Below are 25,034 nucleotides of genomic sequence, written 5' to 3'. Positions count from 1 at the left end.
CTCGCCACACAGAACTCTTTTCCCCTGCCCTTTCCCCTGATTTTAGAGTTGTTAAAGTATAGGAAATAAAGTGTCAATTTTTTTACCTGCAACTTCGACTCCTCCTATATCCGCACCTTACAAGCTGTCTGAGGAGGGCTGTTGCCTCTGAAAGTCTGGGGGCGAACCTGGAGAGGTAAGTGACCATGCCCAATATGGTCTCCAGCTCTGCTTTGTTGTGTGGGGGAGCCATTTCTCTGATGGCTGACCTTGCTGGGGTCAGGCTGGATGCCTTCTCGTGTCAGCCTGTGACCAAATTAGCTCACTTCCGGCACACATATGATGCTTTTGTCTCCATTTAGCTTTATTCCTCTCTCTCTCGTTCTTTCCAACATGGCGCGCAAGTTTGCATCATGCTCCTTCTTGGTGCGGCCATATACCAGGATGTCGTCTATGATGGCTGCGACGCCCTGGAGCCCTTCATAGGATTCATCCACCCTTCTTTGAAACTCATCCTGTGCAGATATGATTCCGAACGGAAGTCGTGTTTTTAGTGTTTTTACAACGTCTAAAGTAAAAGGAAAGACTTTGGAAGACGCCGTAGAGTTTTTCACCCGCGACAGTGATGAATAATTATCAGGGATGCGAGGATGGGAGGAGGGGAGCGGCTGCAGCGCTGATGACAGGAGGAGGAGGATGTTCGTCCCAGGACATGATGCTTTTCTAGATCGGTGAGTATCTAAATACATTTTCAAAAATGTTATTATATTATTATTCAATGCGTTCATGAATAAGGAGTATAGGCTTGATTTTCCAAAATAAAAGTCAAGCAGATAGTGTGTGCTTATTTGCAGCAGAGGGGAAATCTGACAATGGGGATTTGACTCAAATAGCAATCAATGCACCTCAATCAGAGGGTCAGTAATATAATAATAATAATAATAATAATAATAATAATATAGCTAATGATTGTTTACTATCATAGTAGTCAAAGATCATAGTATGATCTTTGAGCTGTGCCAAATGGAGTCTCCAAATGGCCATTTGCAACTCCGTCTGGACATTGCCCTACATAAACCACTGCTAAACACAAATTTTTGGGTGTTTTTTTGTCTACTTTCTACCAGCTGTTGGTCAGGCTTGTGGCTAACTCGCTTCACTCAAAAATAAAAAAAATTTAGGCAAGGCAAAAAATTGCAATTTCTCAAAGTAATGAAAAAAGTCATAGTATAGCAAGTTGAATAAAAATGTTGATTGCAAATATAATAATTGTAGAATTGCAGACTGCTTGCTGTGCCACCTGACTTAATCCAACTGCACCAATACTCCATCCCACGCGTCTCGTCTGTTAAGGGTTTTTTCGGTGGGTACCACCGGGCCTGAAAAAAATTCTACTTGAAACCCTGCATAGTATAACATGTTGAAAAAAGTTATGAAAAAAGTCATAGTATAGTATGTTGAAAAAGTCAGTTTGGTATGTTGAAAAAGTTATGAAAAAAAGTCATAGTATAGTATGTCGAAAAAAGTAATAGTATTGTATTTTTAAAAAAATCTCTCAGTCTTTGCAGCGCGTCGACACCAGATGAAGATCGTTTGTTTGGACCAAAAACAAAAGCATCAAATCAAGTGAACGAACACGAGGTTGTGAGTGAAGGTTCATTTCTACTAACACCACTTATTGATTCAATTAGTGTGAAAATGTGTGTTTTAAATGCTTGTTATCTGGTTTTAAACAGCTTTGCTATGTAAGTATATGAGACACTCCAGGAAAAAAGCTTTCATGCACTGATCAATTCTTAAACGTTCTATTTAGCTTACATAACACATTTTTTTTCTTTTTTTTCATCTGAGATTTCTGCTAAACACACTAAAAGTTGCCGTTAGATAATGCCTCGATTGCATATTTAAACATTTCAGAAAATGTTTAACTGAATAATTGACTGACTGTCAGTAATCAACTGGGGAAGTTTCATGGTGATATCTATTAGTTGTTATTATACTATTTATGTGCCTTCAAAGTGTATGTAAATAACAATCCATAACTTTAAAGTCACTTAAAGTGAGGTCATAGCAGAGGGCTCCATGAGGACTAGACCCAGAAACGTGTGTTTGAATTTAACTCTCAGTTCCTGCTTCTATATTCTTCACAAACTTTTTCAGAACACAGTTTGGAGATTCAAGGGATCCATCTTCTCTGAATGCATCAATACTAACATGGAGGAAGAAAGCTGCTGCCTTTTCAACAATGTATTACTTAAAGAGACAGTGTGTGGGAATTACTCCCATCTAGTGGTGGAATTCTTTTTTGCATTCAGACAAATGACAGACTAAAGAAGCTGGAAAACCCAGAGTTAAGCCTGAAGTTCCCTCACTAAGCCCGAATCCTGCTTCCTAGTCCAGCCTCTGTTCAGTCAGCAGTCACTCCGATCGGAAACCGATGTCTTTTTGACAGTTATTCCATGTTCTTATCAATGTATTTTGCCTTATTTTTCTGAAACTGCATTAAAGTACCACAGGTAGGCTACATATCAGCCTGCTGTTATTATTTTAACATTGTGACCATTATTATTTTCAAAGGTGTTTTCAATGAAGTCAGTCAGAAGGGCAACATATGAAGTCATACATGTGTGGCCACTCATTTATTGCGTTACAGCGACAGTTACACACACAAATACACAACAACCAAGTCACTGCTTGAATGGTACAATAATAAGGGTTTCAGTTAAGATCCGTGGCTAGTAAATGTAGACTTTTAGGCCACGCTCTTTTCAGCCGTATTTCCTTTGCTTTATTTCCTCATACATGTCCTTCAGACGCTGCAGCTGACTTGGTAAAAATAGCGCGGCTGCACGTCTGCATCAATAAATCTGTGAGCAACACCGTGGTCTACTGAAGAAAGCCGTGACCGTGCATTTATACAAATGGCTCGCACATGGCTTGACAAAAATACCAAAATATCACCATATGACGTGTTGCAATGGTGACTGCAGATTGTAGAAACAGTTCGAGTCGAGAGAGAGATGGATTTCATTTCATGTGGTGTTTAACAAAATAATCGTTGAGTTGAGAAGTTTGACTTATCTGCAATTAGGTACATTGACCAGACACGGTCCAGCCAGATATGAGGTTTCACCGAGTCTTGTTTACAAACTGAGCAGCTAAAAGGTTTCTCTCCTGTATGACTTCTCATGTGTGTCTTTAAGTTTCCTCCCAGCGTGAAGGTTTTCTTACAAACTGAGCAGCTAAAAGGTTTCTCTCCTGTATGAGTTCTCATGTGTGTCTTTAAGTTTCCTCCCCGTGTGAAAGTTTTCTTACAAACTGAGCAGCTAAAAGGTTTCTCTCCTGTATGAGTTCTCATGTGTGTCTTTAAGTTTCCTCCCAGCGTGAAAGTTTTCTTACAAACTGAGCAGCTAAAAGGTTTCTCTCCTGTATGACTTCTCATGTGTATCTTTAAGCTTCCTCCCAGCGTGAACGTTTTCTTACAAACTGAGCAGCTAAAAGGTTTCTCTACTGTGTGAGTTCTCATGTGTGTCTTTAAGTCTCCTCCCCGCGTGAAAGTTTTCTTACAAACTGAGCAGCTAAAAGGTTTCTCTCCTGTGTGGTCTGGTCTGGTCTCCTGCCAATCATCACTGTCATCAGATGAGTCTTCAGTCATGTCATCAATGTCAGAAGAGTCTTCAGTCATGTCATCAGTATCTGGTTGTGGTTCTGGTCCTCCACAGTCCTCTTCACCAGCTTCTGTTTTCATCTGTTCAGTTGAGCTGCTGGCTGCAGCTGAAGCCAGCACTGAGAACTGAGGCTTCTCTTCGTCATCTTCATCTTCTTCACTCTTCACAGGGACAAGAGTGACTGGGAACTTGATATCAGCCTCCTCCAGCCCTTGAAGCTGCTCTCCCTCCTGACTGATCCAGACTTCCTCCTGTTCCTCTTTGATGTGTGGGGGCTCTGGATCCTCCTGGTCCAGACTGGAGCCCCAGTCCTGCTGCTCAAAGGGAACCTCTTCTTTACACGCCATCAGCTGCTGGACGTCTGCAGGAAAACAGTAACATAACACGGAGATGTTAGTAAAACAGCTGAGCACTTAGTCACAGTTAAAAAAAAACTTGGGACACAAAATAAATGTTAGAACCCTACATTTTTAATTACAATAAATGTTATTTTCTAAATCGGTTTTACATAATGCTAGATTTGGCAAATGTGTCTGCTATAGAATGGACAAACAATTACAGTAATTATTATATGATTATTACAATTATTATTGCTGACAGCTACTCAATATATGGGAAATTGGGGAAAAACTAAATGGATTTCATAGGCGCTACTAGTTTCCCAATGCATGATTGGAAGTTTAATGGTCACTTTCAATCCAAAGGACACAGATGTTCGTTCCATTGACCGCAGAACTGCTTCTCATCCTCCATAAGAGACCCAAGACCCTGTTGTTCAGAGTTCACCTGGACTCTGCTGAGCCTCCTCCCTCTACTACCTCTCTCCCTCCCAAAAAAACCCACAAATCTGTATCTTAGCACGTATCTCTGTTGTTTACTAGCTACAGGTTAACTTAGCCAGCGGGCGGATTGAAATCCTCACTGTGCTGATAGAGATGTACTGTTGCACTCTTCACACAAATGTACTTATTCATAGTCGCTTTGGATAAAAGCGTCTGCTACTTAGCTAAATGTAAATGCATTGAGATTCGCCTCATATATCCTTTGGTTCCAAGGCGGGAGAGGGCCAGCAGGGAAAGATGGCGGCCGAGCCCGCGGAGACGGAACAAAGGAACGAGGAAAGAAGACAGCAGGAGGGAAACCTGGCTGCCTGTAACATTCAACAGCTGTCCTTTATCACCCAGAAGCCCGGCGACCGAACCCGGGTTCGTCGGCCGCGGCACAAAAACAGCGTAGCGGGTTAAGGTGAGGTGGTCTCAACCACATGGAACGGGACTCGGTGGTCCAGTAAACGTCACACACCGAGAGGGATTCATTAAACACGCACGGCAGCTGTCCGGTCTCTGCCCAGACAAACAATCTTACTTGAGATCGCTTCACGGCGCGAGTCCGGTCGATGAATGTCCGTTAGGAGCTTGTATTGAAACAAATCACGCACACACCCACGTGACTGCTTCGAAAGATGGTTCAAAGCTGCGCTTATCGGTGCGCGCGCTTGTGGGTTCTTCTTCTTCTTCTTCTTCTTCTTCTTCTTCTTCTTCTTCTTCTTCTTTTTAATGGCGGTTGGCAAACAACTTTTTGTGCATTTCCGCCACCTTCTGAACTGGAGTGTGGATCAGAATGGATTTGGACGATTATCGTTGGATGAGAAAAACAAAAAATAAATAAATAATTAAACCAAACAAATATTCCATGAGAATATATTTAAAAACAAATAAATCAAACCAAATACAAAAAAACAACAACAACAAACAAACAAAAAAATAAATAAATTTAAAAAAAAATTAAAAAAAATCCTAAATAACTATGTTATTTCTTCTTCTTCGTTTGGATTTCCGGCAGTTTAGACGCTTCTGGGCGTATTACTGCCCATCTCAGGAAATTACTCTAAGGATAACATTATTGCTTCAAATGTTCATATACAGCCCTGTATCTTGTAAAAACTGGAATACTACTTTAGCAATCAAGTGGTGATTCTTATTTTGACCCAATAAAGATTTGTCTGAAAATGACAGAACTCCCAAAACTGATATACTCTTATATAAAATGCTCCTTTCTGTGGTATATTTGTTCATTTCAATAACACATGTTCAACTGTTTCAGACTTTCCACACTCACAGCCCATTATGATGCTTTCTAAAAACATACAAAGATTGATTCAACCCACAATGCCCAAGTCTCAACCTACAGATCACTTATGGGTTGTCAAGTAGGAGTCGAGGCGCGTCTCTGATTGGCCAGTGAAACAGCGCTGACTAACTAAGTTACCATGTTGCCATATCAACGTCAATGCACCTGTAACAAAAATGTCGTTAGCTAAATGAGCTCTTTCGGGAGGCTCCCATGATCGCAAGCTAACTGAACTACCGTCAGACATTTGACAGTCAGTGTTTGTTTCCGGTCACACAGCTAACACACAACCTCGTTTTCTGTTCCTTCTAGTTCATGAATAAAAGGGCACCGCAAAGTCAAAAGTATGAACATGTCAAAACAAAGCTGGACACAGGTATCTGTGCATATGTACTACAATGTAACAAACTGGTGTCATTTGCTATGACATGTATAAATGCTTATTGCTTATATGCTTTATTTATAATACAGGATGTAGCTATACTAAGTATATGGAACTTAGTATAGTATATGACTAAACTGTAATTTCCAAGTCCCAAATTTTATAGATATAAGTAGCTTCATTCTCTTCCTAACAGTCCTTAGAAACACTTTCCAGTCAGGGCCGGCCGCTGGCATAAACACTCTATGCGGTTGTTTAGGGCCACAACCACTAGAGGGGGCCACACGATCAATGTGTTTTGCATTTTGTCCCTCTCTTTATTCCAATACAACAAATCACGGTAACATATCAATTTAAACTGACGTATTATTAGCAAACTATACAGGGAAAATACACAGGAGTGAAAAAATAAACCAATAAAGTCAGTTTGTGACTTGCTGCTTCGTGCGTAACCATGGTGACACGGCACCGCAGCCGGGGCATTATGGGTAATGTAACGTTCCGATCTTTATTAAGCCCTTGGCTTTGTATACTTGCTGGTCTGACTGGGAAAACAGCATTATGGCTCCTAAAAGAAAATTTAAGAGTGGTGCTGAAGGACGGAAGAAAAAAAAGATGGAGATGGAGAGAAGAGCACAAGATAAAGGTATGTTATAATGTGACTGTTTAATCTCAGTGAATTAACTGGAGCAATCTGCCGTTTTGCTTGCTAGCACGCTGCATTGCAGCTATTGTAAAAAAAAAAATAGCATTGTGAGAGCACTTTAGTGTTGTGTCCGATATGTCGGCAACACTTATAAGCAGGGGGTTATTAAACGTAATAATACATAAGCAAGCTAGCCTGTAAACTAGCCGGGCAGTCAATCTCAACACTGCAGCTGGGGGCGGGGATGACGAGGGCTCTCTGCTGGCTGCGTGTCAAGAGATGTGAAAAGTAGACGGTGAAAACACAGCTTTTAATCAAGAATGGACTATGAACAGACTCTTGCAGGCAGTTCAATGTGTCAAATAAGCAAAACTCTTTTGTGATATTATATAGTCAATCCATTTTATTTTAGGATGCACATTTTTGTCAAAAGCTCACTAGCCCCCTCACTATACTTGAAAAGAGAAAAAAATAAACTATAACAATAATTAACATCTGTGTATATTGTGAATGATAGTTTCTTGGGGTATACACTCATTCACACATCACATCAATAGTATGTGTTGTAGCTACAGGCCAAGCAATAACATGAATAGGAGTCTGGCTTTAATGTTTTAATTCAATTACGAGCAGTGCGTGTGATTTGGTGGTTGCCCTGTGCTCGTTTTGGGGCCACAAACAAAATCTTGCTTAGGGCCTCCAAAGTCCTAGGGCCGGCTGTCTGCCCAAAAACGGCAGTGCTGGCGGTAAGTGAAGCACTAGGGGGGTGAGGAGGAGGACTTGGGAGAGCCAGGTGAGCTGTGTGCAGTACGGCTCCATGGGACGGCTTAAGTAATTACACAGTTGTTTTAAGTAATAATCAAACCCAGCGATCCTATCAGGTGTCTGACCTTTTGAGTATCATCAGGACTTTCAGGCTCCTTTCAAACTTTCTGTCCCCTTTTTTTTTTTCAGATTTCAATTACCGAAACGATGAAATATTCAAGCGGTTAAAGTTGACGACGTTTGCACAAATGGTGAGCATCGATGTTTATTTTCTTGCAATACTGTGAAGGCTTGCACAATACATGTGTCGTATTCCTGGGAAAATCCATTGTCCAGTTATGTCTGTATTGGAGATGGCGGGAAGAGAAACCCTGATCCCCTTACAGTGTTTAATAGTTGATGGACTACTTGCTAGAATGGTTTTGAGTGGACGGCTTTGAATTCTTTTAGCTCGGTTAGTTACTTTCATTTACAGACAGCAGGATAATATTCTCTTTGCATTTCTTGCAGTCGATGTTCCCAGTGAAAACGTCTCAGATTCCTAAACCTGTTTTTCCTCTCAGATACTTCAGGTCGCCTCTGCAGCCGATCTGAATGAAAATGAGATTGACAGCGAATCACACGACCCAGGAGGTAACTAACACAATTACTCATTCAGCCAACATTGGGAAACTTTATTTATGTCCAGATGGGCCCTTAACATTTTAAAATTGGATTTAAACTGTCTGTCACTGTCAGTGGATGTGGGTTAATTTCCCCCTCGCCTCTGTCAGATCGCCAAGATGCAAGAGACGAAGACGTCTGCTGTGCTGAGAGGTCAACCCTGCTCAGGTACCGTGCAGCTATGCACCCTGGGAAACATTACTGAATACATCATACTGCACACAACACGCCATATAGCTCCTACCTTACCTGGTGTTGTGTCTGAAGGCAAATACTGTTTGTGTGTGTTTGCACCTCTGAGTATGTGCAGCGGCAGCGTTCCCAGGTAGTAGGGGGCTGTGACTCATAACGGCGATCCTGCCATCTGCTCCTTTACTGTATTCCACACATCCACACACTGACACACACACATCTAGCGATCACAACCCCGAAAAACAAGCACACCTGTAACCCGATGCCCACCACACCTGTATCACCAAAGACATGCTGCAATATGTATCCCGTAATGCAAACGACACACCTGACCAGCCCTTTTGAAAAGCAGTTAACTGACCATCGTCTTGTCTGAACTTAACCCACCATCTGTAGAAAAATGCAGCTGGGAAGATGGTCATCGTGCACGACGTGGATGAGACTGTTGCCATCCAGGCCGCCAACATCATGTGTGAACGGGGATTCGAGAATCTGTTTCTGCTGTCTGGAGGTAAAGTAGCAGCTGAGTGGAGCTCACATCTGTGCATGTATGAGAAGGGCGGTCGTCCCACTCTGCTGTCCTCTGCCAGGTCTCAAGGTCATCGCTCAGATGTTCCCAGAAGGGCTGACGACGGGCTCCATCCCGACCTCATGCATGACCTCTCCCAAAACGCTGAAGGTGAAGAAGAGCTCTGTGCCGCCGCAGCAGCCGCCGCAAGCAGCAGAGAAGCGCTGGCGCTTTACCTCCGACGAGGTGGCCCAGATCCAGAGACAGCTGGAGGAGATTCTGGCCAACAGTAAGTCACACTGTCAGAGTGACGTTTTGTGTAAATGTTTTTGGTCTGTAGAGTTTCAGAGAAACTGTAATTAGAGCATTGTTTAGGCGTTTCCCCGGGAAAACTACCCCACTAAGTTTGAGGAAAATAGAGCCAAAGTTCTGACAAAGTTATTATTTGTGACTTTATAAGCACTCTTTGAAGTCCAGAGGAAATTCCTTGGAAGATTTGCCTAATTTAAACTAGAATTAATTAATTATTGTTCTATTATTAGAACATTATTCAAAAAACTAAGATCATACATCAGAAAAAGTTGCCTGTTCCGTCACTCTGCTGCCCTTCAGTGTTTGCATGTGTTTCCTGCAGGACGCCGGTCCAGCCGCGGGTCAACCAGCAAGTCCCGGCCTCAAGCACCCAACGCTCGCAGTCGCTCCTTGGCAGCTAGCAAGGACGGTGGCAGGCTTCAGCTTCACTGATCAGCTGAGGCTTCACTGATCACTGTAAAAAATAAATAAATAAATCGCAAAAAAATGTTTATTGTCCGACAGCTGGTAATTTTAACAAGATCTGCCTTATTTTCAGGTTGTTTTTAACATTTAATTAGAACCATTTTCACATTTTAAAACAATTAAATTACCTAGAAATATGGTAAGTAAATGTTGTATTACAAATAAATGCTTAAATTTACAGAAATGTGTGGTTATTAGTTGGTTTTAATGACATTATTTTATGGAAAGAGGTTGTATAATCATTTATATTTGATGTAATATAACAGTATATGACACTCAAAATAATGTGATTCATCTTTCAAAACATGTCATAAAACTGTTGAAAAACTAGATATTGGGTTTAAAATTGCAACAATTTAATGTTAATTTTAGATCACATCAAATGTATATTTAGTTATTTTATGTTGTTTTTAACGTTTAATTACAAACATTTTAGGTTTTAAAACAATGAAATGACCCATAAAGATGGTAAATTAACATTGAAACAAGAACAGCTACAATTTCCCATTCTCAGTATTTTTATTCAACTGTAACAGGTAACCAATATTACAGCAATATTGAAAATCAATTACATTAAAATGACTGGCTCTAAATCAAAACAAAAAAAAATCTACTGAATTGGAAAAAAAAAAAAAAAAAAATTGAGTTACCATTTCACAGTATTACTTCTATCCAAGGCATCCATTACTTGTGAGCACTTGTTATTCCCTCCACTCGTAGTCTGATATTTTGGTGATCAGTGTGAAAACCTTTGGACTGACTGCAGGTTGTTTTTGGTGGTGTTCCGCCCCACTTTTGATCCCTTGTCTGGATTTATCTTGAAGAGGCACTTGTCAAATGAAAAGAAAACAACTTTAGTAACTGTGGACTGTACTGTAATTTAATGTTTTCATACTTTTGCAAAAAGGTTACACAACAGTGTAGACAGAGCTTGCTTGAAAGAGTGTTTTGACAACATTTACATTTAGGTCATTTAGCAGACACTTTTGTCCAAAGTGACTTACAATAAGTACATTTGTCAAAAGAAAGAAACAAAGGAACCACAACATATCATTGCCGATAAAGTAAGAGCTAAAAATAGAACAAGTGTTAGATCCTCGTCGGAGTAAAGTAGTAGCTGTTCAGCAACATACCTTAAGAACAACAGTGCTATGATCAAAGTGCTATAGGTAAAGGACAAACAGGGAACTGTGGAACGTTTTTTTTGCATTCTCTTTTTATTTGAAAAAGTATCGAAAAGTATTGAAATATGTTGGTACCGGTACCAAAATGCTGGTATCGTGACAACACTACAAACGTAGCTTACCACCACTGGTGAGAATGTGTATGAATGAATAATGGTTTCTGTAAAGCGCTTTGGGTGCCTTGAAAAGCACAATATAAATACACAAAGCTGGACATCCACGTCGACCGACAGGCAAGGAACGAAGTCCAGGACGAACACCTTCGACACCGACTCCAGGCACTGGCGATGACCTCACGGGAGTCCTCTCCTGCCTGCTCCACCGTCCTCCTGGCCGTCAGGTTGTTGCTGGGGGCAAGAACACAGACAACATTTGGTGTACGTGGCACAATAGCACTCACCAGCTCGATCCTCAGGTCCCTGGCGCAAGCCCCCGGCGTCGCCATGGCACCAAAGGATAGGCATCGTGACGAACCCATCCATGATGCTGCAAAGGTGGGAGTCCCTGACAAGAAGAACAAACTGGAACAACACAATGGAGAATTATTATCATGCAAACAAGATTATGATCAACATCAGACATCATTTGTCAAATGACTTCCAAAACAACAATACCTTTTTGTCTGGAGACTCGGTGGGATGACCAACTTGTGACTCCCGCCGATGCGAGCAGAAGTTGGCCACTTCCTCACGGCATGGCGATGACCAGTTCCATGGGCTAGTTAAAAAGACTAAATCACAGTCAGAAATTTCATTCATAATTTATAATAATTATATAAGCAAAGCTCTTTCCACTAGGTCAGGTGTACAAATATTGTGAGAATACACCTAACAATTAAAAAAGTTAAACACTTAATGATAAAAAACGTTTGAGTACAAACCAGAGGGTCTGCCGGAGAAAGAGATGACAGGCTCCTGCATGTCACACCGATCTGCCATCCTCTGCTTGGCAGCAACGGATAGCCAATGGTTCTTCCATCGAGGCATCCTAAATGAAAAAAAGGCACACTGGACAAAAACGTTATCAGGAATATAACAGTGAAAACTTGTATTGAATGCAGTCAAACAAATAGAAACCCATTCCTTTGAGACTCAAAGTGTCCACTAGTCTCCTCCCTCTGATGATTTTCTCCAATCCAAAAATAAATAAATAATTTATTATTCATTATATTCATATAACATCAAGTCATATATCATATCATTAAAAGGTCATCTCAGACCACTAATCATACAGAGCTGGACTCTACATATATTCTCTATAATATAAAAATGTTCCTAACCCTTTCATGCATGAATTATAACCTCAGTCACGATTTTTTTACTAAGTGTTTTTAGTCATCTTTAGGCATGAAATACAAGGTTTGAACTTTATTTTTTTTCAACCCATATGTAATAAAGATATAATTACATGTACACTCGGGTGGACAGCATGCGTTTTTGTAGATACGTATTTAATAAACAAATGAATACATTTATATAATATAGTGTATTGAAATGTGAAATTTTCATGTGAACTATAAAATAATTTAATTTATGCATTCATAACTAAAACACCATTGAGGAATTCACTCTCCTGTATAGATTCCCAAGTCTCTTGCTCACGATTCATCCAGCACTAACTTACACTGAATGTTTTTATGGCTAGCTTTACTGCAAGGAAACCTACTCTACATACTGTTTTATAAGCCAGGGCAATGCCTGTCCTTTTCCCTTGAGTTCTATGGTGATGGTTAAGGTGATGCATCCTCAGCCTCAACTCCCTCACCATCATTTGCATCCTCAGCTCCATCAGCCTCATCTTCCTCAGCATCCTTTCCAGATTCAGTGTCTTCAGCTCCAATGTTACTACTGCGAGCATTTGATAACCCTTCCTGTTCTGGCAGCCCTTCCTCCTCACTGCTACTAGCATCATCATCATCCTCACTTGACTGTTGTAATTCCTCCACTGTCCTGTAGGCCTGTCTATTACGCTCTCCTCCTGAGCTCTACAAAATGTAAAGATTTACAAAAACTTCAAATCACATTCTAAAAACATAAACAAGTTGATTTACAGGGAAAAGAAATGACTGGGAATGAAGTTTTTTCATGAACAGCAGCAGTAATAGACTACTTGTAGCCTATGAATTGTACTTGAAACATAGCTCATGATGCATGATGTACACTTCAGTGGACATGTGATTAATCACAATTTCCCCCAATATAAAATCAGTACTTCGACAATTTAGCAATTGGATGACTCCTTAGATGTTACTTGATGTCACCATATTTTTCTTACCTGCAAGGGTCTCTTTTTACAGAAGTTTTGAACAGAAGAAAATGAACAACTTGGAGTTTCTGGCTGTCTGTCGGCCATGTTGGTTTGACTTGGGTTTTTTTGCACTTGCAATGGCTTGCCACTGAGTGGAAGTGTATGAGATGATGCAATAGAGTCCACTGTAGTGGCTGCTATGCAACTATGCCATAAAAACTCATGCATATACAAAAAAACAGCTTTTGAAAAGGTGTACACTGTAGTGACCTCTATGCATAAAAGGGTTTTAAACATACCTGTCAGCAGTGTAAACACAAACTGAGTACAAAATGTGTGTGTGTATATATATATATATATATATATATATATATAGCTGTCCCAATGTGGTCTCCTCTCGTTGTCCAAAGTCCAAAGCCAAATATCCAAAAGCCTCTCGTGAGATTCGTAAATGCCGCTCAGAAAGATCTGGAATATCCGACTGGCCAATTGAAGACGCAACGTAGTGTATAGTATCTCACTGAGCCAGCTATTAGCCAATCACAGCGCTTCAAAATGGACGAGAGCAGCAGGTCCCAGAGTCGACACACCATAGACATGTCCAGACACAAAAAAAAAACCAAACAAACAGGAAAGAGAAACGCGGCGACAGGAAGTCCTCAAAATAAAAGTGCGTTATATATCGGATTTATAAAAAATATGAAAGCAAAATCAAACATGACTTATACTGACATATTTAAAATAACAATACGCATTACTATGTTCCCATGGTTTACAAACGTATGTAGTGAATTAAGTAAGCCATGACAATGCCACGATTTTAGATCCTGTGTACATTGTGTGATCAGCTCCAAACTTCACACAGTTGATGAGAGTCCCACCCTGATCACATCTGCACTGCAATATTGACTCACAATCAGAGCGCCACCTATTGGCAACATGAAATGTCATGTTTTTACACTGGTATGCCCTCCTCCTGTGTCAAATTTGGTAGGAAGAGCCATGCTTCCTGTCGAAGATTGGGAGGACGCCTTGAACGCCGTTAACGCGGCGATGCCCTTTCTCCATGTAAGAGGAAGTGATGTTTCCAGTGGGTCGCTACTGTTGTTTCTGGGATCTCTTCCTCAATGATCGGTGTGAAGTTTGATTAATAAATGAATCCGCTGAGACAGGCTGGGTGGGATTGATAGAGCAACCTTTATTGAAACAGAATTCTCAACCCTGCATCAGACCAGGTTGGCCAACACCTAGTTTCTCCAAACTTGGGCAAAGTTCCTAATGAACTTATGCCTGCTCTACCTGGAAATCCTACTGAGCATTCGATTAGGAGATCCACACGAAAACCACCCTCACTTTCTGCATGCCTTTTTGAAGTCCTTTCGCCTGGACCTACCTACTTCTCCTTATTGGTCATCTTGGATGGATTGAGAGTCCATCCATCCAACAAGGGATCGAGGAGCCTCCAAACCATCCTTATAGGCTGGGATAGTTTACCTTCTATATGTTATCTAAATATTCTGCTGTCACCCTTGGGACCTGCAAGCCTAAAGCTAGGAAGACCCCCTATCTGTACTTATATGGAAATATATACATTAAGTAAGCTCTGACCCTCTTGCCATTGGCGCAGAACTGCTTCAGCTCCAAGTAGGGCCCAAACATCCTGTAGCCAGCTTTAACGCACACACAGGGCTGATTTATGACTAAGGCAGCCTGCAGATAGTTTAACCTAAACAATTCACATGCCTTAAAGCTTCATGCAGAGACACAATCATTCCTGGGTAAATCATATCTCAGAATGTGTAAATGAACAGATACCTCATAATTCCCCCCTTCGAGGCCTGCAAGGTCTCAAAAGAAAAGCATGCTGACACATTCACAATGATTTACCTTCATTTATCCCAGTTGCAGTGCTTGTCTGTTTTCAACAAAGTCTTCCTCCTACAATCCTATTACTAATGTTAGAGTCCTATTTTGAACTTCAATTTGGGGTCCGTTAGTTAAGTAGTTTCCTATTAAGGTCCTACATCACACTATTTTAGACTATTTTAGAACTAGGTAAGCTGATCACTTATCCTATTAAGGTCGAATTCGGCTAACCTTAGCCTCACCTGCAAGTCTCCCTCCAGGTTCACTCCTTTTCAGCAAATTCTGAAAAGCACACCTTTTTCTAGAAATGTCTGCTTATGGCTCCTTAGGTGTAGCTGTAAGGGAATCCCACAAGTCATCTGTTCCCCATTCCAGAAATCTACCCATCCTAAAGAGTAGCAAAAAGAGATAGGAAACCTTGCTAGTCAACTTGGAGAATCCACACCTTCAAGCCAATCCAGGCAAGGAAAACTCCTTTAAAATGACTGATTACCAATTACCATTTATCCTCTAATTGAATGACCATATCTCAATTTGGTCATTGAACTTCAACACTTTCATATGTCATATTATCAAATATTGTCAAAACATACTATGCCGCTGTGCGGTGGTATAAAGAGTAAAATATAATTAAAGTGTTACATCATCAAGATTATTGCTCATTCCTTCATACTTTTGCATATATCACAGGATTGCAGAACATCCATGACATCAGTATAAAAGTTACAACAAACCACAGCAAATTCCACATCATAATGTATGATATGGGAAATATCAATAAAGACGCTCAGACACGATGCTTCTTCTCTGGCAGCTTCATTGAGAATGACTTTTTTCCAAAAATATTTACAAAAGTACAAATGTTCCTTTAAACATGAATATTACAATGTAAAAATATGCATTTTCCCAATCCATGTTTCTTCTGGCCTTTAACAGGTAGGTATATTTTCACATTTTCTTTGACAGGTAAACGCTTTAAATTTCGTACCTTCTTTTTAACAGGTTAACTTAAATATCACAGATAAATGACTGTGAAACTGTCTTTGAAAATAATAAAAATTAACTTAAATTATTCTAACTTAAATGCATTGTAGATAAACAAAATATATCTTAAACATTTGTGTCATGTCTTTGTTAAATTCCTTGTTTCCTAAACAGTCACTCTGTGAAACTCATAAATGCGGTGATAACTATTAAAACACACATACACATCCACAGCATCATGCTATAAAACAAACACAATCCAAATGCACACCATGTGCGTCGCATGCATGCTTAACAAAGTGCTGCTCCGTGCCGTCCGCTAGGAGGACGGAGTTAAGCTAACTACTTTAACAGTACGCCAGTTAGGAGTTGAAACATACAAATACCACCCTAAACATGCTCAAAATATTGACATCATGCTCATAAAACACACACAGAAGGACTCGCTGAGCATAAACACTCGTTTCATACCTGAAAAGGGGAAATATCAATAAAGACGCTCAGACACGATGCTTCTTCGCTGGCAGCTTCATTGAGAATGACACATCGTGACCGTGAGCTCCCCCTTCCGGCCTCTGCAGGCATAAGTAATCGATCATGATCAATCTCTGAAGGCTTAACAGGTAGATCCCAGATACACTGATCTGACTGGTCTATTTATAACTATTTTAACCTTGTTTTTAACTATTTTAAGCTCTTTCGTACCACTTCTTAACAAGAATCAATCTATCACACACTCCCCCGCAAAATTTGATGTCGTCCCGACATCACAATCATTATGAACCAACGGCTCTTCACTAGGTACTGGTTATTTGTCTTAACTGTGTTATGGGGGCAATGGCAATGTACTAACTGGTTCTGGCAATACTACCTTAATGTGAATTTGCAAAATCATCTACAACTTATATTGAGCGTAGTAGTCTCTGACTGTTATACTCAGTATCCCTGCATGAGTAAGGGTTGGTAAACTGGAAATGGACTCATCCACATTGTCACTGGCTGTACTTCTCTGTATGGTATGGGCTGAAACTGACAAAGCATATCATTTGCATGTGCTGCACTGTAGCATGCAGGGGTCCCAAGTTGGTCATAGGTGAAGATTTTGGGGGCTCGCCTTTCTCTTTTTGGTAGGTCATAACTTTGTTGTCTGTGATTTTCCGGTGGGTCTGGTGGCAGGGCTACAGGATCCTCTTCCTCAACAGGTTCATTTGGTTGAATGACTTCACTCTGATTATCATTGTTCTGCTGCGGTCCATTTTCCTGTTGTGTCTCAGTCTCGTCTGTCTCTGAGATAAAGCTTTCCTCAACCACGGGTTTGTCAGTGTACAACACTGGTGACTCATGGTCAGTGTCCACATACTCAAGGGGTTTTTCGAGCATGGGCATGTCAGACTGAACAACTGGGTTGTAATAGTAGCCACCTTCTTCCTCATCGTCATCTTCTTCCTGAGTTGTGGAGTCCTTGGTTGTCTCTGTCACATGTTTCTTTCGTTTAGACACTCCTTCTGGCTGGATTTCCAAAGGTAAGTGATCACACGGTAGCAACAGGTTACGATGCAGGATTCTTGACCGTCCGCGTCCCAGCTCAGGTTTAACATCGTAGACGGGGATGTCCTTTCCAACCTGGCGAGTTACAATGTGGATAGTGTCTTCCCAGTGATTACGAAGTTTTCCAGTGCCTCCTCTAGGTGTCAGATTCCGAACAAGGACACGATCACCAGGATACAACACTGAGCTCTTTGCCTTTCCATCATAATGTCTTTTACCTCTCTCTGTTGACTTCTTTGCATTCTCTTGAACAACTTCACATGCTTCCTGCATTTCCTGTCTCCATTTTTCCATGTATTTTTGATGGTCAACTTTTCCTGTCTCAGAGGTGAGACCAAACAGGAGATCAATAGGTAACCTTGGGGACCTTCCAAAGAGGAGGTAAAACGGAGAGAAACCTGTTACCTCACATCGCGTGCAGTTGTATGCATAGATCAACTTGTTTAAGGATTCTTTCCAGTTTGTCTTCTGTTTGTCAGTTAGTGTCTTTAACATTTGTAACAATGTTCTGTTGAATCGCTCGACTTGCCCGTTTCCTTGCGGGTGATAGGGTGTCGTTCGTGACCCAAGTACACCACAGTTCTTTTTCAGCTGGGCGAAGAGCTGGTTCTCGAATTCGCCACCTTGATCGTGGTGTATCCGTGCTGGCAGTCCAAACTTTAGGGCATAATCATTGAATATTCGATATGCAACTGTTCTCGCAGACTTAGAGGTGGTGGCATAAGCCTGCGGAAAACGAGTGAAGTGATCAACAATTACCAGTATGTACTCGTATCCGCCCTTACATTTGTCCAGGTGAAGGAAATCTATCGACACCAGTTCAAATGGCTGTGTGGTTATGATACTGGTCAAAGGGGCCCTTGTTTCTTTACTTGGTGTCTTTTGTTTAAGGCAGGTTCATGTCCTTGCGACATAGTGTTCGATTTCTTTCTGCATGTACGGCCAAAAGAATCTGTCTCTAACTAGTGATGTTGTTCGATCAATTCCTTGATGGCCCATCTCATCATGCAACTCCTTCAACACGGTGGACTGAAACACTTCAGGTAATACAAGCTGAGTTTTGTTTGCTGTCTTCCTGCGAAGAATGCCGTCTTCATCAATGTGAAGTCTTTCCCATTCCCGCAGCAGACACTTGCTTGGCATACTGAAGGCATTAAGTTCATGACCTGATGGCTTGCGGTCTCTCAGTTTGCACTGCATCACTGGACCAATATTATTGTCATTGAGCTGTGCTTGTTGGATCTCAGTAACTGAGAATGGCTTGTGCACCTCCTCACTCACAGCTGTACATTGGAAAGGAGTAAGCACTGGATAGACACATGATGAGCGGGTGTCTTGAGCCTCAACAGCTTGGGCCGTCGCTGCAACACAATCTGATGCCAGTTCCTCAGTACACTGTCCCATCATCTCCTCAATATTTAAAGGCATCCGTGACAGACTATCTGCATCCACATTTTCTTTACCTGGACGATACCGAATGGTAAAGTGGAAGTCTGAAAGTTCTGCCACCCATCTGCATCCAGTTGCATTGAGCTTGGCACTTGACATGACATAAGTAAGAGGATTATTATCACTGAAGACAGTGAATGTAGGCCCATAATACAGATAATCTCGGAATTTTTCTATGACTGCCCACTTTAGAGCGAGAAATTCCAATTTTCCTGAATGAAGATGGTAATTCCATTCAGTGGCAGTCAGTGTTCGGGAACCGTAGGCTATCACACGGAGTTTGTCATTTTGTCGTTGGTATAGAACTGCCCCGAGGCCTCGGTTTGAGGCGTCTGTGTGGAGTACAAATGGCTGTGAGAAGTCTGGAAAGCCAAGGACTGGTGGTTCGACTAGACAGTCTAACAGCCGCTCCAAGATGTTTTGATGTGCCTCAGTCCAAATGATTGGTTTGTGTGACGGCACTCCTTTTGTCTTTCTTGTGACTCGTCTTGTGTTGGTTGTGTTTTGTGTCACGTTGTTGTCTGCTGCTGTGCCTTTCAGCAAGTCATAAAGTGGCCCTGCAATACGGGAGAAATTTTGTATGTTCTGCCTGTAGTAACTTAACAAGCCCATGATAGCACGTAGTTCCCCTATGTTGCTTGGCCTCTTATCCTTCAAAGCTCTCACAGCAATGGTGTCGGCTGGGTCGATCTTGCTACCTTCAGCAGAAACAATTCTTCCAAGGTAGCGGACTTCGTGTTTGAATAGTTCACACTTGCTAGGCTTTAACTTTATCCCGTGCTTCCTCAACAACTGAAGCACCTTGCGGACATGGTTAACGTGATCTTCGAATGACTGACTATACACAAGTGTATCATCCAAGTAGGGCACACAGATGTTGTCTCGCACATCTTCCAAGCACTCCTCCATGCACCTTTGGAAGGCAGCGGGTGCATTCATCAACCCGAATGGAATTCTTATCCATTCATCGAGGCCCCATGGGGTCACAAATGCAGTCAAAGGCTGGCTGTTCTCATCCATGAAACCTTGGTGGTAGGCCTTTCCTTGGTCTAGTAATGAGAACCATGAATTGCCACCGAGGCTGTCGAGGATGTCCTGCACTCGAGGGATCGGTTGTCTGTCAGGGTGGGTCTTTCTGTTCAGTTCTCAGTAATCTACGCAAAGTCGAAGGCTCCCATCCTTCTTCCTTACACAGACCACCGGTGAGGCATAAGAAGAGTTGGATTTCTTCACCCATCCCTGTGCAATAAGATTGTGAAGATAATCTTTCATCTCTTTATATAGTGGCTTTGGCACAGACAGGTATGTACGTGCGACAGGATCCATATCTTTCAGCGATATGCTCAACTTCAGTTTCTCTATACATCCGATGTCATCGTCTGATTTGGAAAAGGAGGAGCACTCATCGCGAAGCATGTCCTGCACCACTACTCTTTCAGGTTCATTCAGGTGGCTCAAATCGATTGGTGGATTCCATGGAGTATTTGTAACTTGGTCACTCTCTGCATTAACTTGACTCACTGACACTGGGGGGCAATTATCAGGTTCCTCCAAAACAGTAGCTGGATACACAGCCTGAATCTGATGAAGAGTACCCACAACAGTCTTTCCTGACAGCTCAATATCATGATCAGTGGGGTTTTGTACATCAAGAACTATGTAAGGCGAACAACCACTCCTGAGCTTTACCAAAGTCTCACAGAACTCAAGGCCCTCAGGCCACTGGGGATTTATGTTGGGCTTAAACAGGAGTGTAGTGTCTTTCTTAGGGGGCTGTGTCTGCACCTTACAGTCAATCTGGACAGAAGTGTGTTTTGGGACAGTGACTTTCTCTTTTGTAGTTTTCATGACATAATCACAAGACTGTTCAGTTGTCACCAGGTCAATGAAGGTTATGACATTTTCCTTCTCAAGGCTGGGGAAAGCTGCTTCAAGCGCCTCATGCAACTGCTCTTTTCTTGCAGCGTCGAGTTGTTCTTTTGTGTTGGTTTTCACTATTTGCTCAATAACATTATAGCCGAGGATGGGCTGCGAAAGGCTTTCATCACGAGCATGGGCACAACAAGTTCTTTAGGGTCAGCTCCCTCTGCAGCCAACCCAAAGGTGACCTCAATGAAGCCTTTGTAAGGCATATTTTGTCCATTGGCAGCAGTGACTTGAGAGCCTGTATCCCATAGTGCTCGTGTTCTGCGGCCTTGTATGTAGCACTCAACAATGCACCGTTTCCCTACCAGTGCAACAAGACGAGACTGCCTGTCCTCTTTCGTGGCGTGGGTGGTCTCTGAACTTGAGTGAGAGTGGTGGTTTACTTGTACATGAGAATGTTGGTTGCACTGTTTTTTGTGTCTTGGCCAATGCTCAGCTTGACAGGTTTTAGAACAGTAAATGTCTTTTTTACATGATGCACATTGTCGAAATTTTGGATGTGTTTCAGAGACACCACAGTGGGAGCAATACTTGTGGGACAATCCATCTTTGCTGGTTACTCCCTGTCCCGTGGGGGCAACCCTCTTTCGTTTAAAGGAACATCTCTGTCGTTTCTGTTGTCTCTCACTTTGCAACCGGCGAGGTAATGTTCATTACTACCACATCTGAAGCAATGGGTGCAATACTCACGTCCATTTTGATGACAGCCGCTGCATTTTTTCAGGCGTGCACGGTTTGGGGCAGAATAATGATGCGGTGGGGCAAATCGCTGTTGATGTTGGGCTGTATCTCCTCTTTGTCCTGGCCCTGGGGGAGGCCAGAAGCTCTGTGGTGGAAAATGAAACGGAGGAGTGGGGATGCATTCTTGTGCTGTGGGGGAGGCCAGATACTGGGTCTGTGTTGAACTGGGCTGGCGAATTGACTCTCTGATTTGTGCGACTTCAGCGCCCAGATTTTTCAGTACTGCCATATCAGAGCGTATTTCTCTCAGTTAATTTAGTACATCTGGCTGGGTTTCGTTGGTGGGCTCAAGATTTAGATTTTTCCCTTTTTTTTCTGCAGGTGGTTCATTAGGCTGGACTGAGTGCACAGTGGCTGACCGCTGTTGGGTAAGTAGTTTCTTTTTGTTTTGTCTCTCTGCTTCGTTTGCACAGGCAATGTTGACTTTTTCGAGGAGAAGCCCATCACTTGATGTGGTCTGTTGCAAGTAAGGTTGGAGGTCACTTCTAATACTATCGTTTTGCAGGCCTGTTAGAACGGTATGAAGAAACATGCTCTGGACAAGGACAGGATCATATCTCAAGCCAGATTCTGCCTCCTGTGAAGCAAACAGAATTTTTTGCCTCATGTCTAGAGCCCGGATCAGGAACGCTTGCGGAGTCTCCTTGCTGCTTTGGACCTCTGATGTTAGTTGTTTGTACAGTTCTGTTGCACCCTTTTCTTGATAGTGAGACCTGAGAATCCTTCTTAAGTTGGACAGGGTAAGGTTGGTTTTGCCCTCAAGGTAGCTGCGAAGTTGTAGGCCTGGTGCTATGGCTCTAATCACTGCGTCAACTATCTCCATTTCGGGAAACCCCTTGCTGATGCCTTGCTCAATCTGGTGTGCTAGGCTTGAGAAGGTAAGCCTGTCCTTTTGCCCTGGCTCACCAATCTGTCCTGATATTTTGAATTCTCTGCTCCACTGTACTGACAAACGGGGTTGGGGGAACTGTTGAGCAGGGGCATGGTTCATAATGTTAATTCCCTCATCCACTGACTTTTTGGTTTCACTACTTTGGTTTGGTTTCCCTTGTTGTGAGAATGCCAGTGCTTGTTGTAATCTCTCTATTTCTTTTATCAACAGCTCTTCTTCTAATGGTTGAACTACCTGCTCTTGCACCACTTCTGTCTGTTTTACATCTGAGGCTGCCTGTTCTGGTGCAGTGTTTTGAGGAGAATGTTGCAACTCAATAATTTTATCTTTTAAGTCTAGCAATTCAGACATACCTTGGTCCTCAAGTTCATCTAACTCCTCTCTCTCTAGATGATTGGTAATATACGAGAAAAGAAAAGAGCGATTCTTGCCTGATACCTTCTCAAATTTTGGACCAGCAATAGTTAGGAAATCACAAACTTCAACCAAAGCATCTCTTGTTAGTGTGTACAATGCACCACCAACTTCTAGTTTCAAGTCCTCAACCTCTGAAGAATCCATCCCAGTCACCGGCCCGTGGACAATGTCAGCGTGATGCAGATCCGTCTTCTGGCAGAGTGGACAACACAGCTCTCCTGGCACCAGTGGTTAATCTCAGATTGCATGAAAGTCTCTCTACGCAGAAGGAACACCACACGCTGTCATCCACCGTGGATGAAGATATGGGGGGGGTTGAATGATGACCAAGGACGTCTATCTGGGACAGCTGGCCCTCGTCACACTCATCCCAGCGGTGCCTCCAAAATGTTACACCCTGAAAAGGGGAAATATCAATAAAGACGCTCAGACACGATGCTTCTTCTCTGGCAGCTTCATTGAGAATGACTTTTTTCCAAAAATATTTACAAAAGTACAAATGTTCCTTTAAACATGAATATTACAATGTAAAAATATGCATTTTCCCAATCCATGTTTCTTCTGGCCTTTAACAGGTAGGTATATTTTCACATTTTCTTTGACAGGTAAACGCTTTAAATTTCGTACCTTCTTTTTAACAGGTTAACTTAAATATCACAGATAAATGACTGTGAAACTGTCTTTGAAAATAATAAAAATTAACTTAAATTATTCTAACTTAAATGCATTGTAGATAAACAAAATATATCTTAAACATTTGTGTCATGTCTTTGTTAAATTCCTTGTTTCCTAAACAGTCACTCTGTGAAACTCATAAATGCGCTGATAACTATTAAAACACACATACACATCCACAGCATCATGCTATAAAACAAACACAATCCAAATGCACGCCATGTGCGTCGCATGCATGCTTAACAAAGTGCTGCTCCGTGCCGTCCGCTAGGAGGACGGAGTTAAGCTAACTACTTTAACAGTACGCCAGTTAGGAGTTGAAACATACAAATACCACCCTAAACATGCTCAAAATATTGTCATCATGCTCATAAAACACACACAGAAGGACTCGCTGAGCATAAACACTCGTTTCATACCTGAAAAGGGGAAATATCAATAAAGACGCTCAGACACGATGCTTCTTCTCTGGCAGCTTCATTGAGAATGACACATCGTGACCGTGAGCTCCCCCTTCCGGCCTCTGCAGGCATAAGTAATCGATCATGATCAATCTCTGAAGGCTTAACAGGTAGATCCCAGATACACTGATCTGACTGGTCTATTTATAACTATTTTAACCTTGTTTTTAACTATTTTAAGCTCTTTCGTACCACTTCTTAACAAGAATCAATCTATCACACATACACGTATATATGAGAACACAGAAGTGTATCTAATTCTATATATCAACTGTTACATCATCCTTGATGTGTCAGCTGAACTCGCTCTTCTGCAGCGTTGCCATCTAATGTGGAGTGTTTATCCTTAACACTCTCAATCTGTGTATTCTCTCTCAGTCCTGTCCTGTCCAGGGCCCGCAATCCCTATTCATCATCCATGCTTGAGTCTCTGAGTCTGTTCACTGTCCATGTTCGGGTCCCTGGACAGGTTAATCTCTCCACTGCTATTCTGCAATGAGCGAAAACACAGAACAGTATCTTTGCGGAAAAAACATCACATACTATACATTCAGAGTAAGACATCCATTAATATTCTGGCATGTTTTTAGATCAGGCATGTCCAAAATCTGACTCCAGGATCAGAAACAGCGCACTTACCGCTCTCAAATACCCATTTATTTCTATTTTTGTGTGGCATGCAGGTGTGTCTGCTCATAGACCCCTGTCATGTCATACTAATCATAATGCAGTCTGAAATGAACCCTCAATGACAGCAATGCAACACAATTTGCTTTAATAATTTACATTTTCAAATTTCAAATTTTCTTTATTTGCATTCAATCTATAATTTTTCATTTTTTCTCTTCCATTCCCCCCTTTGTCCACACTGATTCCCATTCAAAGTTTGGACATCTCTGCTCCAGGCAAGGCTGCTGCTTTCTATTTGTTGTAA

The 25,034-nt window shown here is 41.8% G+C and overlaps 2 protein-coding genes across 2 annotated transcripts; one reads left to right on the top strand and one right to left on the bottom strand.

Moving 5' to 3' along the window:
• Window positions 1-6,613: 6,613 nt before the first annotated feature.
• Window positions 6,614-9,694, top strand: LOC311010892 (centrosomal protein of 41 kDa-like; the record flags this gene model as incomplete). Its single annotated transcript, XM_084005535.1, has 8 exons — window positions 6,614-6,652; window positions 7,687-7,821; window positions 8,134-8,203; window positions 8,353-8,401; window positions 8,501-8,558; window positions 8,822-8,936; window positions 9,016-9,222; window positions 9,568-9,694. The coding sequence occupies 8 exons, from the start codon at window positions 6,614-6,616 to the stop codon at window positions 9,675-9,677; spliced, it is 783 nt and encodes a 260-aa protein (XP_083861661.1). The 3' UTR covers window positions 9,678-9,694.
• A 1,305-nt stretch (window positions 9,695-10,999) lies between these two features.
• LOC311010891 (uncharacterized protein) lies at window positions 11,000-12,021 on the bottom strand (the record flags this gene model as incomplete). The annotated part of the gene is made up of 4 exons (XM_084005534.1): window positions 11,775-12,021; window positions 11,509-11,611; window positions 11,098-11,415; window positions 11,000-11,021 (listed from the first exon to the last, which is right to left on the bottom strand). The coding sequence occupies exons 1-4, from the start codon at window positions 11,878-11,880 to the stop codon at window positions 11,000-11,002; spliced, it is 549 nt and encodes a 182-aa protein (XP_083861660.1). The 5' UTR covers window positions 11,881-12,021.
• Between the last annotated feature and the right edge of the window lie 13,013 nt (window positions 12,022-25,034).

Source organism: Eutrigla gurnardus (genome assembly GCF_963514095.1).
Source record: "Eutrigla gurnardus genome assembly, chromosome: 3".
Lineage (NCBI taxonomy): Eukaryota > Metazoa > Chordata > Actinopteri > Perciformes > Triglidae > Eutrigla > Eutrigla gurnardus.
The sequence above is the reverse complement of the archived record's forward strand: the minus strand, read 5'-3'. Positions and strand labels throughout refer to the sequence as shown.